The following is a 15,993-nucleotide window of genomic DNA, read 5'->3' as shown; positions in this document are numbered from 1 at the left end:
AATGGGACTGAAAGCCGATAAATCCCCAGGACCTGATAATCTGCATCCCAGAGTACTAAAAGAGGTAGCCATGGAAATAGTGGATGCATTAGTTGTCATCTTCCAAAATTCTATAGATTATGGAACAGTTCCTGCAGATTGGAGGGTGGCAAATGTAACCCCATTATTTAAATAATGAGAGAGAATGATAACAGGGAACTACAGACTGGTTAGCCTAACATCAGTAGTAGGGAAAATACCAGAGTCTATTATAAAGGATGTGATAACAAGACACTTAGAAAATACCAACAGGCTTAGAAAAAGTCAACATGGATTTATGAAAGGGAAATTGTATTTGACAAACCTACTGGAGTTTTTTGAGGATGTAACTGGTACAATAGATAAGGGAGAACCAGTGGATGTGGTTTATTTGGATTTTCAGAAGGCCTTTGATAAAGTCCCACATAAGAGGTTAGTGTGCAAAATTAAAGCACATGGGATTGGGGGTAATATACTGGCATGGATTGAAAATTGGTTAACAGTCAGGAAACAGAGAGTAGGAATAAATGTTTCTTTTTCGGGGTGGCAGGTAGTAACTAGTGGGGTACCGCAGGAATCAGTGCTTGGGCCCCAGCTAATCACAGTATATATCAATGATTTGGATGAGGGAACCAAATGTAATATTTCCAAGTTTGCTGATGACACAAAATTAGGTGGGAATGTGAGTTGTGAGGAGGATGCAAAGAGACTTCAAGGCGATTTAGACAAGTTGAGTGAGTGGGCAAATACATGGCAGATGCAGTATAATGTGGATAAATGTGAAGTTATCCACTTCGGATGGAAAAACAGAAAGGCAGAGTATTATTTAAATGGTGGTAGATTGGGAAATGTTGATGTACAAAGGGACCTGGGTGTCCTTGTGCACCAGTCACTGAAAGCAAACATGCAGGTGCAGCAAGCAGTTAGGAAGGCAAATGATATATTGGCCTTCATTGCAAAAGGATTTGAGTGGAGGAGCAAGGATGTTTCACTGCAGTTATACAGAGCCTTGGTGAGACCACACCTGGAGTATTGTGTGCAGTTTTGGTCTCCTTACCTAAGAAAGGATATACATGCCATGGAGGGAGTGCAGCGAAGGTTCACCAGACTGATTCCTGGGATAGAATCATAGAAGTTACAACATGGAAACAGGCCCTTCGGCCCAACATGTCCATGTCGCCCAGTTTATACCACCAAGCTAGTCCCAATTGCCTGCACTTGGCCCATATCCCTCTATACCCATCTTACCCATGTAACTGTCCAAATGCTTTTTAAAAGACAAAATTGTACCCGCCTCTATTACTTCCTCTGGCAGCTCGTTCCAGACACTCACCACCCTTTGAGTGAAAAAATTGCCCCTCTGGACCCTTTTGTATCTCTCCCCTCTCACCTTAAATCTATGCCCCCTCGTTATAGACTCCCCTACCTTTGGGAAAAGATTTTGACTATCGACCTTATCTATGCCCCTCATTATTTTATAGACTTCTATAAGATCACCCCTTAACCTCCTACTCTCCAGGGAAAAAAGTCCCAGTCTGTCTAACCTCTCCCTATAAGTCAAACCATCAAGTCCCGGTAGCATCCTAGTAAATCTTTTCTGCACTCTTTCTAGTTTAATAATATCCTTTCTATAATAGGGTGACCAGAACTGTACACAGTACTCCAAGTGTGGCCTCACCAATGCCCTGTACAACTTCAACAAGACATCCCAACTCCTGCATTCAATGTTCTGACCAATGAAACCAAGCATGCCGAATGCCTTCTTCACCACCCTATCCACCTGTGACTCCACTTTCAAGGAGCTATGAATCTGTACTCCTAGATCTCTTTGTTCTATAACTCTCCCCAATGCCCTACCATTAACGGAGTAGGTCCTGGCCCGATTCGATCTACCAAAATGCATCACCTCACATTTATCTAAATTAAACTCCATCTGCCATTCATCGGCCCACTGGCCCAATTGATCAAGATCCCGTTGCAATCCCAGATAACCTTCTTCACTGTCCACAATGCCACCAATCTTGGTGTCATCTGCAAACTTACTAACCATGCCTCCTAAATTCTCATCCAAATCATTAATATAAATAACAAATAACAGCGGACCCAGCACCGATCCCTGAGGCACACCGCTGGACACAGGCTTCCAGTTTGAAAAACAACCCTCTACAACCACCCTCTGTCTTCTGTCGTCAAGCCAATTTTGTATCCAATTGGCTACCTCACCTTGGATCCCATGAGATTTAACCTTATGTAACAACCTACCATGCGGTACCTTGTCAAATGCTTTGCTGAAGTCCATGTAGACCACGTCTACTGCACAGCCCTCATCTATCTTCTTGGTTACCCCTTCAAAAAACTCAATCAAATTCGTGAGACATGATTTTCCTCTCACAAAACCATGCTGACTGTTCCTAATTAGTCCCTGCCTCTCCAAATGCCTGTAGATCCTGTCCCTCAGAATACCCTCTAACAACTTATCCACTACAGATGTCAGGCTCACTGGTCTGTAGTTCCCAGGCTTTTCCCTGCCGCCCTTCTTAAACAAAGGCACAACATTTTCTACCCTCCAATCTTCAGGCACCTCACCTGTAGCGGTGGATGATTCAAATATCTCTGCTAGGGGACCCGCAATTTCCTCCCTAACCTCCCATAACGTCCTGGGATACATTTCATCAGGTCCCGGAGATTTATCTACCTTGATGCGCGTTAAGACTTCCAGCACCTCCCTCTCTGTAATATGTACACTCCTCAAGACATCACTATTTATTTCCCCAAGTTCCCTAACATCCATGCCTTTCTCAACCGTAAATACCGATGTGAAATATTCATTCAGGATCTCACCCATTTCTTGTGGTTCCGCACATAGATGACCTTGTTGATCCTTAAGAGGCCCTACTCTCTCCCTAGTTACCCTTTTGCCCTTTATGTATTTGTAGAAGCTCTTTGGATTCACCTTTGCCTGATCTGCCAAAGCAATCTCATATCCCCTTTTTGCCCTCCTGATTTCTCTCTTAACTCTACTCCGGCAATCTCTATACTCTTCAAGGGATCCACTTGATCCCAGCTGCCTATGCATGTCATATGCCTCCTTCTTCTTTTTGACTAGTGCCTCAATCTCCCGAGTCATCCAAGGTTCCCTACTTCTACCAGCCTTGCCCTTCACTTTATAAGGAATGTGCTTACCCTGAACCCTGGCAGGACTGTCGTATGAGGAGAGATTGGGTTGACTTGGCCTGTATTCACTCGAGTTTAGAAGAATGAGAGGGGATCTCATTGAAACATATAAAATTCTGACAGGGCTAGACAGACTGGATGCAGGATGTTTCCCCTGGCTGGGGGGTCCAGAACGAGGGGTCACAGTCTCAGGATACAGGGTAGGACATTTAGGACTGAGGTGAGGAGAAACTTCTTCACTCAGAGGGTGGTGAACCTGTGGAATTCTCTCCCACAGAAGGCTGTGGAAGCCAAGTCACGGAATATATTTAAGAAGGAGCAAGATAGATTTCGAGACACAAAAGGCATCAAGGGGTAGGGGGAGAGAGCGGGATTATGGTACTGAGATAGAGGATCAGCCATGATCATATTGAATAGCGGAGCAGGCTCGAAGGAAAATTTAGACATGTATTGAAAATGTCAGCTTTGAGCTGTTTTAGTGGCAACTGTGGTAATTGTGTCAGTCACACAGAAATACTGCCTTCTTTAGCTACGCCTTTTCAAATAGATAAGGAACCTGTGGCAGAGAGTTCACATTAATATAGTTGACATTGAATGACTGTACTGTATTGTCAATGATGCTGATCTAAATGGTTCGCCATGCCCTCTGTTTCCAGTCTAAAGAAATATAGTTATGTAGATAATGTTGTTTACTTCCTGTGGTGTACCTAAAAAGATTCTCTCTGGTGATGGGTTTCAATTCATATCTAAGGAATTTAATGTTGTTTTCTGCTGTCGGAAGCTGATATTTTAATCACTATGCCCCTCTTTTCTGATGTTCTCTCTCAAAACAATTTCACCTTGCCACCTCTCCTCTTACCTTCAAACCCCATTTCTTCGATCATCCTTTTGCCCTTGAACTCCTTCCCGCCCCCACATCCACAGATTCTTCCTTCTCCAGCGAGGTGCGCATTTCTCCCTTTGTAAAATGCACTGAAGCATTTTTTATGCAAGGAGTTACGTCGGTATAAACATAAATTGTAGCATAGTGAAACCATCCCACCCTGAACTGAATGGTGGGCATCATGCTAAAATGCTGTCTGGTTTGGGGGCTTGCAAATGGTGGGTTTGAATGGTGCATTCAAGTTAGAACCAAAGTCCAAACTGCTGCCAAATATCTTTTTTCCCTGGCATTAATGGCCAAATTTTCCTGTTTTCCATTCATTTATCGGGATACTCCACATTCTACTGCTATGGAGACATCTGTAACTTTGATTCCAAATAGACAAGTCAACATCACATTCCATGTGCCGAAACCTGATTTTGTTTTTTGTTTTTTATGGAACTCAAGCGGGATCAACATTGATATAATATAACATACAAAATATTGCCTTGCCGGACAATCCTGTTCAAAAGGCAAAAGCTAATCGATTGGAAAAGTGATCAATGACTTGCAAGGTGCAAGTGGAGAGGTGCAAAGAAGCCACTATTGACCAGGCATTTCAATGGAAAGCAACTGATATTTCAGACAGGGGATCTAAAAATAATTACTGGTCAATTGACTTGGGAGGACAACAAAACTTATGGAAGTGATGTTGGTAATTCCTGTTCATCTTTTTTTCCCCCTTTTCCTGTTTATCTCCCCCATTTCTCATCCTGTTCAAGATTCTGAATCCAAGAATATTTGGAAGTACTGATTCTTGCCAGGGTACAATTCTAAGAGTGTTGGCAGTCATCTGTTATCTCACCCAAGTCACAATGCTTCATGCATGTGCACAATCAGTGTGTGTTGGCTGGCTGTTCACTCATGGAGGACTTCAGACACCAAGAATGATCCCGACCTCACACGATATCAATATGTGCATACTTTTGAACAGGAATCACTGTGCCGTGAATAGGAAGTCTGGCTGACTCCTTCCTTCCCTGCCCACTCCCTAGCCCAGCAAACTTGAGGCAAATAATAGTGCCCATTACTGCCTTGTCTGTGATCAGCATTACTCAGTACAGACCAGGAACCAAACTATAGATTGTCTGGTTTATATGGCTCAGCCTTTACTCACCAGGCCATTGGAGAGATGCAAAACATCCCTTTTAAGCATTTGGATCAAAAGATCTAGGAAACTACCACCAAGAATCAGGAAACTGCCCCAAGATTGATCATGTTGGTGAGTGACTCCATTGTTAAAGTGTTCAGGAAACTTTTCTTTGTTTACCAAGATACAACTTGCCACAAGTCACATGGAAAATCATCATCATCTAACTTATGAGTGTTGACACTGTGAGGAAGTTAACACACAATTCTATGGGCTATCTTTTGACAACCCCCATCTTTCAAAATCTGACTCATGAGAAAATTCGATTGGTTTGGTTCGCATCCAGTGCAGGGCACATTGCATACAGAACAAATGGAGATATGCAGAGATGGATTAAAGGCTTAAATGTTTCTGTTCTGCCGTGTTTGCTTCGATATGTGTTTTTCTTTTGGCATTGACAAAAAAAACTGTACTTGAAGGCCAGAAGAAAATATGAAATTTTACTTCTGCTTTGACAAATATGAGCAGCAATTTTCCTGCGAGAATGTGGTTTCTGCTTGGGGAATTCATAGTCCACTAATAAGAAGACTTCGCCAGGAAAATCCATGATGGGGGCTGCTGACTCCTTTGGTAAGAACTGAGACAAATCAGGTAAGGGAATCAGAGAGGGAATAAGTAAGTTAACTCAACAGGTCTCAGAGTTGGTCGGAAACATTGTTGAGATATGGGGTGAGGAAAATGATTTCCTGGACAGCCGGTATGTAAAGATTTTGGTCTGGCTTTGTTTTCTTGGTGACCCTTGTTCTTTCCCCTTTGTAAGTTAACAGCTGATTATATTTTGAATGTATGTTCGAATGTAGCTTGCACACTCAGAAACAAGTACTTCCTTTTATATTTGCTGAAACGTAATGATTCACAATTATATTCTAAACACTTCTCTTTTCTTATAATTGGCCGCACTGGAGAGACACAAGGTAGGTCCAAGTTGAGCTTTCGCGTTGAGTCGAAATTATATATTTTTTTCACCAAGTTGCCGAAGTGATAATTTTTGTTATTTAGGTAGTGTGTGTTTTTTAAAATTAAATGGAGTTCTGTGATTGTAAGGTAGTTAATTATTCTGGCCACTGCGTTAGATATAAAAAGGCACGCAGAGTTTGAAGATTTACATGTTCTACTGTTATAATATTAGATTCTTGGAACTATATTTGTCAGCAGTAGCACATGAACCATTGCAGCATTTCGATGCTTCTCTGTTTGTCCATGGAAGTCACTCATTGAAGACCACTGCCTTGGGAGGCCAAAAGGTTTGTGCTCTTATCCATTTGGCTGTTTTCTCTGTCTCTGACACTTGTATGCAATCAGAGTGTTTGGACACACTGATGTAACAAGTAATAAATAGCCGAATATAAGGCTGATTTTCCTGGACGTGTGCAGTCCAGAAGCAATGGCAATGTAGTGCACCAGAAAAACACTATGCCTGGCATTTGAATCTCCTGTGGGCCCTCATTTTTATGTTGAGAACAGACTTTAGAAGTGTACTATTGGACACAAGGCCAATAAGGAGATGAGGTTTGAAAGCAATTTGGTTCTTAAAGGCAGCAGCTTTAAAGGAACAGGCACAGTAAATGCCCCATGCCAGAATTACATTGATATATCCCCTTTATACTGTTTATTGAAACTTGAATTTTATTCTGTCAGCTGCTTCTGGATAATTGAGAATGATTTATGCATTTTATCAGCTGGAAGCAAAAATGTGAAGGTCTCTGTTTTTCCGAATTATCTTATTTTAATTCCTACTCATTGTGAGTATCTTTGTGCTGCTGTGCCACGGCTGAGGAGGCAGCAATGCCCTAAGGAGGACATTGGGTTACTGCTCAGTCTACGTTAGAGAGAGCTGGGAAGAGTGTTGGTACTGTGTTACCAAGCAGTAGGCGGAGGATCAGGGGAAGCAAGTGTGGCTATAAAGAATGGTGTTGTGCGAATAGGACAAAGCCGCTGTTTTGACTGTGGGGCTTCTTTAATGGCATGGAACACTTGGTATGATGAGGGAAGGGGGAAATCCATGCTGTGTGTTAGAGGGCAGTTGTTAAAGGATCAGAAGAGGCTCAGATGAATTTCGTTAGCAACTATCAAGGGGACTTGTCGTGGTTGTTCCTCATCTACCTCCAAATAAGCCAGCTCGCAAAAGGGGGGAATCCAAATTCCTGAAAGATGGCCCCTGTTAGTCAGTGAAAAGACTGAAAGCATTTTGCAACAAGTACTGAAACAATAAAATAATTTCGAATTTAAAAAAAAACAAAAAAGAAAGATCTTTCTTGACAATACCAGGCTGTCCCTTAAGACAGATAGTACCTGAAAGACAGCTCTGGAAACAGTCGCACCAACTTTTTCTGGGAGTAGTCTGCCCCTGAACTGCTTTTGGTGCTATAACAGGATACCTGTGTGCATCTGACTTTCAATTGTACATTGCTTTCCCCTCTTCAGGTGTCGTCAAGTGCAGCCATCTGAAAAGCCTTACAGGAAATGCAGGCAATGAGGGAAAATGATTAATGCCCAATTTTCCTATGCATTGTGCCTCTTTTCTAGGTGCTATTTGGTGCTAAATCCAGGGAAATAATCCAGTCTGTTTTATATGGTACATCCCAAGTTCCTAACCTCATGAAGAGCAGCTCTTCCATTCACCAATCTCTGTTCGTGGGCAGTTCACACCTTTCACAGGTATGCTTCTCTCATTATTTCATGGCAACTTTGGCAGTACGCATTGATAACATAGACTGGCCAACTGGCATGATAATTACTTATTTGCATGTGTGAGTATTTGATTAGTTCGGCAATTAAAGAAACACACAAACTTAAATCAGCTAATATATGGGCCTTGTGCCTTTGTTAAGAAAGGGGGATTTTCTTGTCTTAATTTGGTCATCTTTATCAGGTTGTAGAACTCTTTGCAAACCTCCGTAATGATCTGATGATGATAGTAAACCTTAAATTCATCCTGTCAGGTGCATTGGGTCCTCATGGACAGTCCCAGATCAAAAAGTGCAGCATGCATTCCCCATACATTATCTATGAGGGCAGTCAGGGACCATTCAATGAACCTTACTTTAAAGAAGATGTTCCCTTCAGAATTTGTGCACTTCATTGCTGGATGAATGAATAATTCATCATGTATGCCAAGTAAATGAAAATTCATGTGATTAACAAATGCGAACACTGCTTTATTACAGGTGGGTCCTTGTTGGCCTGTTCCCTTCTCACAGATTCACAAATCGCGGAGACGACTGCTGAAGATGGATGACACATATTCCACTTCTCCTTCCTACTGGAACGTGAGCTCCAATAATTCGACTGTGAGTGCTTCGTGTAAACCTGAGGAGCTTGGTGCTTTCATTCCGATTTTTCTAAGTTTGGTCTTTTCAATGGGTTTTATTTTGAACAGCGTAAGCTTGTGGATCTTTTGGTTTTGCATCAAGAAATGGAGTGCTGGAATGATTCTGCAGTTCAATCTGTCTTTAGCAGACGCCATTATAACTCCTGCTGCACCATTCATGATTGCCTACTTCTCACTCTCTCGCTGGCCCTTTGGACAATTTCTCTGTCAGCTAAAGGTCTTCTTACTAAGCGCCCACATGTACGGCAGCATTTACTTTCTTACCCTAATTAGCATACACCGATACATTGCCATCGTACATTGTACGAAGAAAACCATCTTTAAGGAGGAGAAGTTTGTAAAACTAGTTTGTGTGGGAGTCTGGGTCCTTCTGTTTGCCCAAGGATTTCCATTCTTTTTTGTCCTCAAAACAACTGAAATGAACAATTCCACCCAGTGTTTGAGCATACATCAGGATGAGCTAGCGGTTTTGTACTTTGTGTGGAACACAACTATTTTATTCACTGGGTACATCATTCCATTTGTTGTCTCCATCGTTTGCTATAGTTTACTCAGCCGCTTCATTGTAAAATTGAACTCCAATCAACATAAGAGTAAATATATGAAGATGAAGTCCATGCAAATGATTGTCGTGTCACTGATAATTTTAATAATCTGCTTCCTGCCTGTACATGTGTCCCGAACAGTTGGAATTACACTAAAGCTCTTTCGCCCTGATCAATGTCAATTATTGAACATCATTGAACTTGTTTATTACAAGTGCTTGGTGCTGTCGAGCTCAAATTGTTGCCTGGACCCTTTATTATATTTTTTTGCTTCTAAAAAATTCAGGGAATCATTCAGAAGTGTTGTGAGATACTGGAACAAGAAGTGAGAGTGAGATTTTCCTTCCTTCCTGTCAGACATACTGACAGCTCCAACCACTTGTTTACTAACTGTCCTGAGGTTAAATAAAACAAAATTAAATCAATAAGTATTTTCCATGATTAAAACTTAGCAATAATTAGAATTCATGCAGATTATTCTACTTTACAATAACTATAAATATTGAGGACAATCAAAAAAATCTGTAAAGGATACTGAGTTTAGTACTATTGTCGTTCAAAATGCATTTCCTCTAATCCTGCAAGTTTGTGCCATGTTTGTAAAATGCAATGGTGAAAAGGAAAAAATATAGAGGAAGTAAGAAGTGGGGTTTTATTTTTTAAATTTCCATTAACATAGTAATAACAGCAAATAAAAAGAAAAGTTGCTGGAAATGCACAGCAGGTTCATTGGAATCTAAAATTCAGTTGGAAACTCTTTGTCACCAATGTTCTAGTGATGGGTCTACACCTGAGACATTAATCTGTTTTCAGATGCCAATGAATCTGCTGTGTATTTCTGCCATTTTCTACTTTTATTTCAGATTCGTAGCTTTTACTTCAATTCATCTTTCAGGAAGCCTGTCACTTATGAAGCAGTGTGTCTAAGGACTTACAATACTCTCACACTCCCATCTGTGGCATGGACTGAATGACAATCCTGAGAGACTGAAAGCCATGATGACTATGTGTGCGAGACCAGCTCCCTGTTTCCTGTGCCTTAGTGACTTAAAAATTGTGTGAATGATATTGCAAAGCTGGTGCCCTTTGAACTGGGGAGGATGTAATTTTGGACTTGGAGAGATCAGAAATAACCAGGACAATTTAGGTAGTTCTCCTTCAGATTCGGTTTTTAAACAGAGTAAGCACATGTCACAATTTCCACTGCTAAAAGAGTCCATTGTTGTCTGATTACTCTCCTGTGAAGAGCCTGGGGATGTTAAAGGTGCTATATAAATGCAAGTTCTTGTCGTTCGTTAATTTGTGTTTGTAGGAGAACATTTTACATGCAGAACACAATTTTTAAAAAATGCCTGTATTTACCATATAAATGTTGAATAATACACATTGAATCGAATGTCATATGACAGGTGTTCAGACGAAGATTCTCGACTATTTTCCAAATATACACAGTAATTGTCAAAATAGGATTTCACCCCTCCTCAATAAAAGTTACCGCTTTCAAATAATTTCTGCCTCCAAAATGTTATTGGAAGATCTGAAATGAAAGATATCTGCAAGCCTCCATAAACCATTACTGAAGAGTTGGTATGTCTGAAGGTCACACCTAAGTATCCTCAAGATGAAATGACTGAGCTGGCAGGTTCACCAAGTGACTATTCAGTCAACACCCCCATCTATCTCGAATCATACAAACGGTAAATTATCAGAATGGGTGAAATTTCATGGCACGTGTTCTTGCTGTTCACTCCTGGCATTCAAAAACCTGCACTTTCGGCATCAGGAATGCTGAAGAGGAAGTTTAACCCTTTGTGTCGAGTAGCTTCCACTGCAGGGTATTGGGCTTCACTAGAACTGACTGACTGACTGATGCCAGAACTCGTGCTTAGAATGGCAACAGTAGGGCCAAGCTCAGTGCTACTGAACATCTCTCTGAACATCAATGCCTTGTTTTTTTTAGCCAATTTGTACATCTTCTCCTGGTTTGGGGTGGGAATGTCTGGGAAGTTGAATCAGAATACGCAGTAAATGATGGGAAGATTGAGGCCCGCCCAAGAAACTCTTTTCCAAAATACTGATGCCTATTAAAAGTCAATAGTTCCCTGATTTTACAGAATATAAAATAGAACTTCCATGGGGCTTGTGTGACTCCCCTCACTCTCATCCCCATGGATTTTCACAACAAAAAGTTCTTGGGTTTTGTAACATAAAGCTCCAGAAGTCATAGCACTTCAAACCAATTAATTGGTGCAGCGCTTTGAAATGTTAATATGTAACAGCAAATATCTTTTTAAATGGCTGAAAATAAATAAGCAGTAAAATAAATTAAGAAAAATAAAAGCCATCATTCAAATGACCCTCCTTGACTCTACCTAATGCAAACCGCATCATCTAAGTTTTTGCTGACTGCTCCATCTATCTCGCTGTCTGTCTAGCAAATGTCTGTCATACTTTGGACAATACAGTTAAGAGTGTCAAAAGTATTAAAAAAAGGAAATAATTATCATTTTGTGCTGTTTTTTGAATGGGAACTGGAGATTTATAAGCATCTACCCACCTGTAAACTTCCCTCACTAGTGGCAGTTAATTTTTAATTGACTTTAGGATTTACAGCAATTAGAACAGGAAAGAAACCGCTGTTAGGGACATTTTAATGTTGGTGATTTGAATGTCTCCATCAATATGCAGTGTCGTGATGACAATTGGAGTTTTATTTTGATTAATAGAAAACAACAAAATAATTCATCCCTTTGGTTCTTTTGTTTTATCTTGAGCTGAGATTGAGAATATTTTTTACACCAGTATCCCCCACGATGACGGCAGCATCAATACTCAACACCAACAACAGCCAATCTCCAGACACCATCCTACAACTCATCCACTTCATCCTGGATCACAATGTCTTCACCTTCGATAACCAGTTCTTTACCCAAACACACGGAACAGCCATGGGGACCAAATTCGCACCCCAATACGCCAACATTTTCATGCACAAGTTCGAGCCAGACTTCTTCACTGCACAGGACCTCCAACCAACACTATACACCAGATACATGGACGACATTTTCTTTCTATGGACCCACGGCGCGGAATCACTAAAGAGACGACACGATAACATCAACAAGTTCCATCCCACCATCAAGCTCACCATGGACTACTCCTCAGAATCAGTTTCTTTCTTGGACACACGAATCTCTATCAAAGACGGGCACCTCAGCACCTCACTCTACCGCAAGCCCACGGACAATCTCACGATGCTCCGCTTTTCCAGCTTCCACCCTAACCACGTCAAAGAGGCCATCCCCTATGGACAGGCCCTGCGAATACACAGGGTCTGCTCAGAGGAGGAGGAACGCGATGGACAACTACAGACGCTGAAAGACGCCCTAGTAAGAACGGGATATGATGCTCGACTCATCGATCGACAGTTCCGACGGGCCACAGCGAAAAAGCGCATAGACCTCCTCAGAAGACTAACACGGGACGCAACCAACAGAGTACCCTTCGTCGTCCAGTACTTCCCCGGAGCGGAGAAACTATGCCATGTTCTCCGCAGCCTTCAACATGTCATCAATGACGACGAACACCTCGCTATGGCCATCCCCACACCTCCACTACTCACCTTTAAACAGCCACCCAACCTCAAACAGACCATCGTTCGCAGCAAATTACCCAGCTTTCAGGAGAACAGCGTCCACGACACCACACAACCCTGCCACGGTAACCTCTGCAAGACATGCCAGATCATCGACGCAGATACCACCATCACATGAGAGGACACCACCCACCAGGTGCATGGTTCATACTCCTGTGACTCGGCCAACGTTGTCTACCTCATACGTTGCAGGAAAGGATGCCCCGGAACATGGTACATTGGCGACACCATGCAGACACTCCGACAACGGATGAATGGACACCGCGCAACAATCGCCAGACAGGAGGGTTCCCTCCCAGTCAGTGAACACTTCAGCAGTCAAGGACATTCAGCCACCGACCTTCGGGTAAGCGTACTCCAAGGCGGCCTTCGAGACACACGACAACGCAAAATCGTCGAGCAGAAATTGATAGCCAAGTTCCGCAACCATGAGGACGGCCTCAACCGGGATCTTGGATTCATGTCACGCTACACGTAACCTCACCAGCGAACAAATGTTATCTGTTTTTAATATAACGGGTCATTTGCTGTCTTTCTCTTCCTTCCGGATGTTTCTATGTTTCTGCCTCTCTCTGTTTTTTTTTTGTTGTTTGTATATTCGGTGGCCTTGTAGGTAACACCTCTCTGTCTGCACACTGTGATTGCCTTGGCAATGGGCAGTTGGAAAGACTATCTGTAATCACCAGGTATTGTTCTGTGATTTATAAATGCGAAGGGTTCGAGGATTTCATTTCCACAACATTCACCTGAGGAAGGAGGAAGCCTCCGAAAGCTTGTGAATTTCAAATAAAATTGTTGGACTATAACTTGGTGTTGTAAAATTGTTTACAATTATATATCTCCTGTCAGTGAATTAATAGAGCAAGCCTCTTCAAATCTGAGGCTCCGGGTGTCTAAGGTTAGAGGCCAAAAAGAGGGCAGAACTTAAGAATGAAAATGGCAATCAGAAAAACAAACATATCAAGAGAAAGCAACGGTTCCAGGGTGAAACTGTGGGATGAAAGTTGGAGAAGTATTCTGGTGTTTAGCTTGACTTACTTTCAGCGACCAGGGTGAAACTTTTCCACAAGAGATTGAATGGATTAAGCAATGCCCACGATCAAATAGACTGCTGTGTGGAAATTAAATAAGCCAATCAGCCTTCTTTTGTTCCGTATTTTCTTCAGTTCTTTTGTTGACAAGCCCTGAGCCTCTTATGATTTTGTTCACTTTGATATTCACTGTAATTTGAGTCACCCCCAGCAGAGGGAGCTACGATTACAGATTTATATTTTGGCACAACTAATAATACAACAGTAACAACAACTTGCATTTTTATTGCACCTTTTAAGGTGGAAAATGTCCCTAGGAGGCGTGTCCAAAAGCTTGGTCAAAGAGGTGGGATTTAAGGAGGATATTACAGGAGGAGAGGGAGGTGGAGAGGCGGAGGCGGAGAGGTGGGGAGTGTTCCAAAGAGTGGGTCCTCAGTGGCTGAAGGCACGGCCAGCAATTTGGGGCAATGGGAAAGAAGATGCATAAAAAGAATGAAAGTTTGTAGGGGAGGGGAAGAGAAGGGGCTGTGGCAGATGTTTCAGAGATGGGGAGGGGCAAGGCTCTGGATGGATTCAAACAGAAGAATGAGAATTCTGAATACAAGACATTGGGGGACACGGAGCCAATGCAGGTTAGAAAGGACAGAGGTGATGAGGTGATTGGGGTTTGGTGTGGGATAGGATACTGACAGCAGAGCTTTGGATGTGAATTTTATGGAGGGTAGAGAATTGGAATACATTCTGAAGAGCAATGGAATAAATGAGTCTGAAGTGGAAAAGGCATGGATGAGGGTTTCCATAGCAGATGGGCTAAAGTAGGGGTAAAAGTGGGCGATATTATGGAGTTGGAAGTAGACGATTTTTGTGATGGAATGGTGTCGGGTCAAAAGTACAGCTTAGGGTCAAACAGGACATTAAGGTGGTGAACAGTCTGTTTCAGCCTGAGACAATGGCCAGGAAAGGGGATGGAGTTGGTGCCAAAGATATGGAGTTTATGGCAGGAGCTGAAGACCATGGCTTTGGTCTTCCCGATGTTTAACGAGCTCATGCTAATGCAAGCAAGGATTTTGGAGAAGCAGTGTGACAGCAAGCAGGATACAACAAAGGCTATGGGCCCCGACAACATTCCGTCTGTACTGCTGAAGACTTGTACTCCAGAACTAGCCGCGCCTCTAGCCAAACTGTTCCAGAGCAGCTACAACACTGGCATCTACCCGACAAAGTGGAAAATTGCCCAGGTATGTCCTGTCCACAAAAAGCAGGACAAATCCAATCTGGCCAATTACCGCCCCATCAGTCTACCCTCAATCATCAGCAAAGTGATGGAAGGTGTCGTTGACAATGCTATCTAGCAGCACTAATTCACCAATAACCTACTCACCGATGCTCAGTTTGGGTTCCGCCAGGACCACTCGGCTCCAGACCTCATTACAGCCTCAGTCCAAACGTGGACAAAAGAGCTGAATTCCAGAAGTGAGGTGAGAGTGAGTGCCCTTGATATCAAGGCAGCATTTGACCGAGTGTGGCACCAAGGAGCCGTAGTAAAATTGAAGTCAATGGGCATCAGAGGGAGAGCTCTCCAATGGCTGGAGTCATACCTAGCACAAAGGAAGATGGTAGTGGTTGTTGGAGGCCAATCATCTCAGCCCCAGGACATTGCTGCAGGAGTTCCTCAGGGCAATGTCCTAGACCCAACCATCTTCAGCTGCTTCATCAATGACCTTCCCTCCATCATACGGCCAGAAATGGGGATGTTCACTGATGATTGCACAGTGTTCAGTTCCATTCGCAACCCCTCAGATAATGAAGCAGTCCATACCTGCATGCAGCAAGACCTGGACAACATCCAGGCTTGGGCTGATAAGTGGCAAGTAACATTCGCGCCAGACAAGTGTCAGGCAATGACCATCTCCAACAAGAGAGAGTCTAACCACCTCCCCTTGACATTCAACGGCATGACCATCGCCGAATCCCCCACCATCAACATCCTGGGGGTCACCATTGACCAGAAACTTAACTGGACCAGCATATAAATACTGTGGCCACAAGAGCAGGTCAGAGGCTGGGTATTCTGTGGCGAGTGACTCACCTCCTGACTCCCCAAAGCCTTTCCACCATATACAAGGCACGAGTCAGGAGTGTGATGGAATACTCTCCATTTGCCTGG

General features: G+C 42.7%; 1 protein-coding gene across 1 annotated transcript; it reads left to right on the top strand.

Annotated features, from left to right (window-relative positions):
* The first annotated feature begins 7,754 nt into the window (after positions 1-7,754).
* On the top strand, positions 7,755-11,393 carry LOC137300397 (lysophosphatidic acid receptor 6-like). The gene is made up of 2 exons (XM_067969475.1): positions 7,755-7,922; positions 8,432-11,393. Exons 1-2 carry the CDS (start codon positions 7,863-7,865, stop codon positions 9,467-9,469), a joined length of 1,098 nt encoding a protein of 365 aa, XP_067825576.1. The 5' UTR covers positions 7,755-7,862; the 3' UTR covers positions 9,470-11,393.
* Positions 11,394-15,993: the final 4,600 nt, after the last annotated feature.

The sequence above is a fragment of the Heptranchias perlo genome, chromosome 31 (assembly GCF_035084215.1).
Source record: "Heptranchias perlo isolate sHepPer1 chromosome 31, sHepPer1.hap1, whole genome shotgun sequence".
NCBI classification, from domain to species: domain Eukaryota; kingdom Metazoa; phylum Chordata; class Chondrichthyes; order Hexanchiformes; family Hexanchidae; genus Heptranchias; species Heptranchias perlo.
The sequence above is the reverse complement of the archived record's forward strand: the minus strand, read 5'-3'. Positions and strand labels throughout refer to the sequence as shown.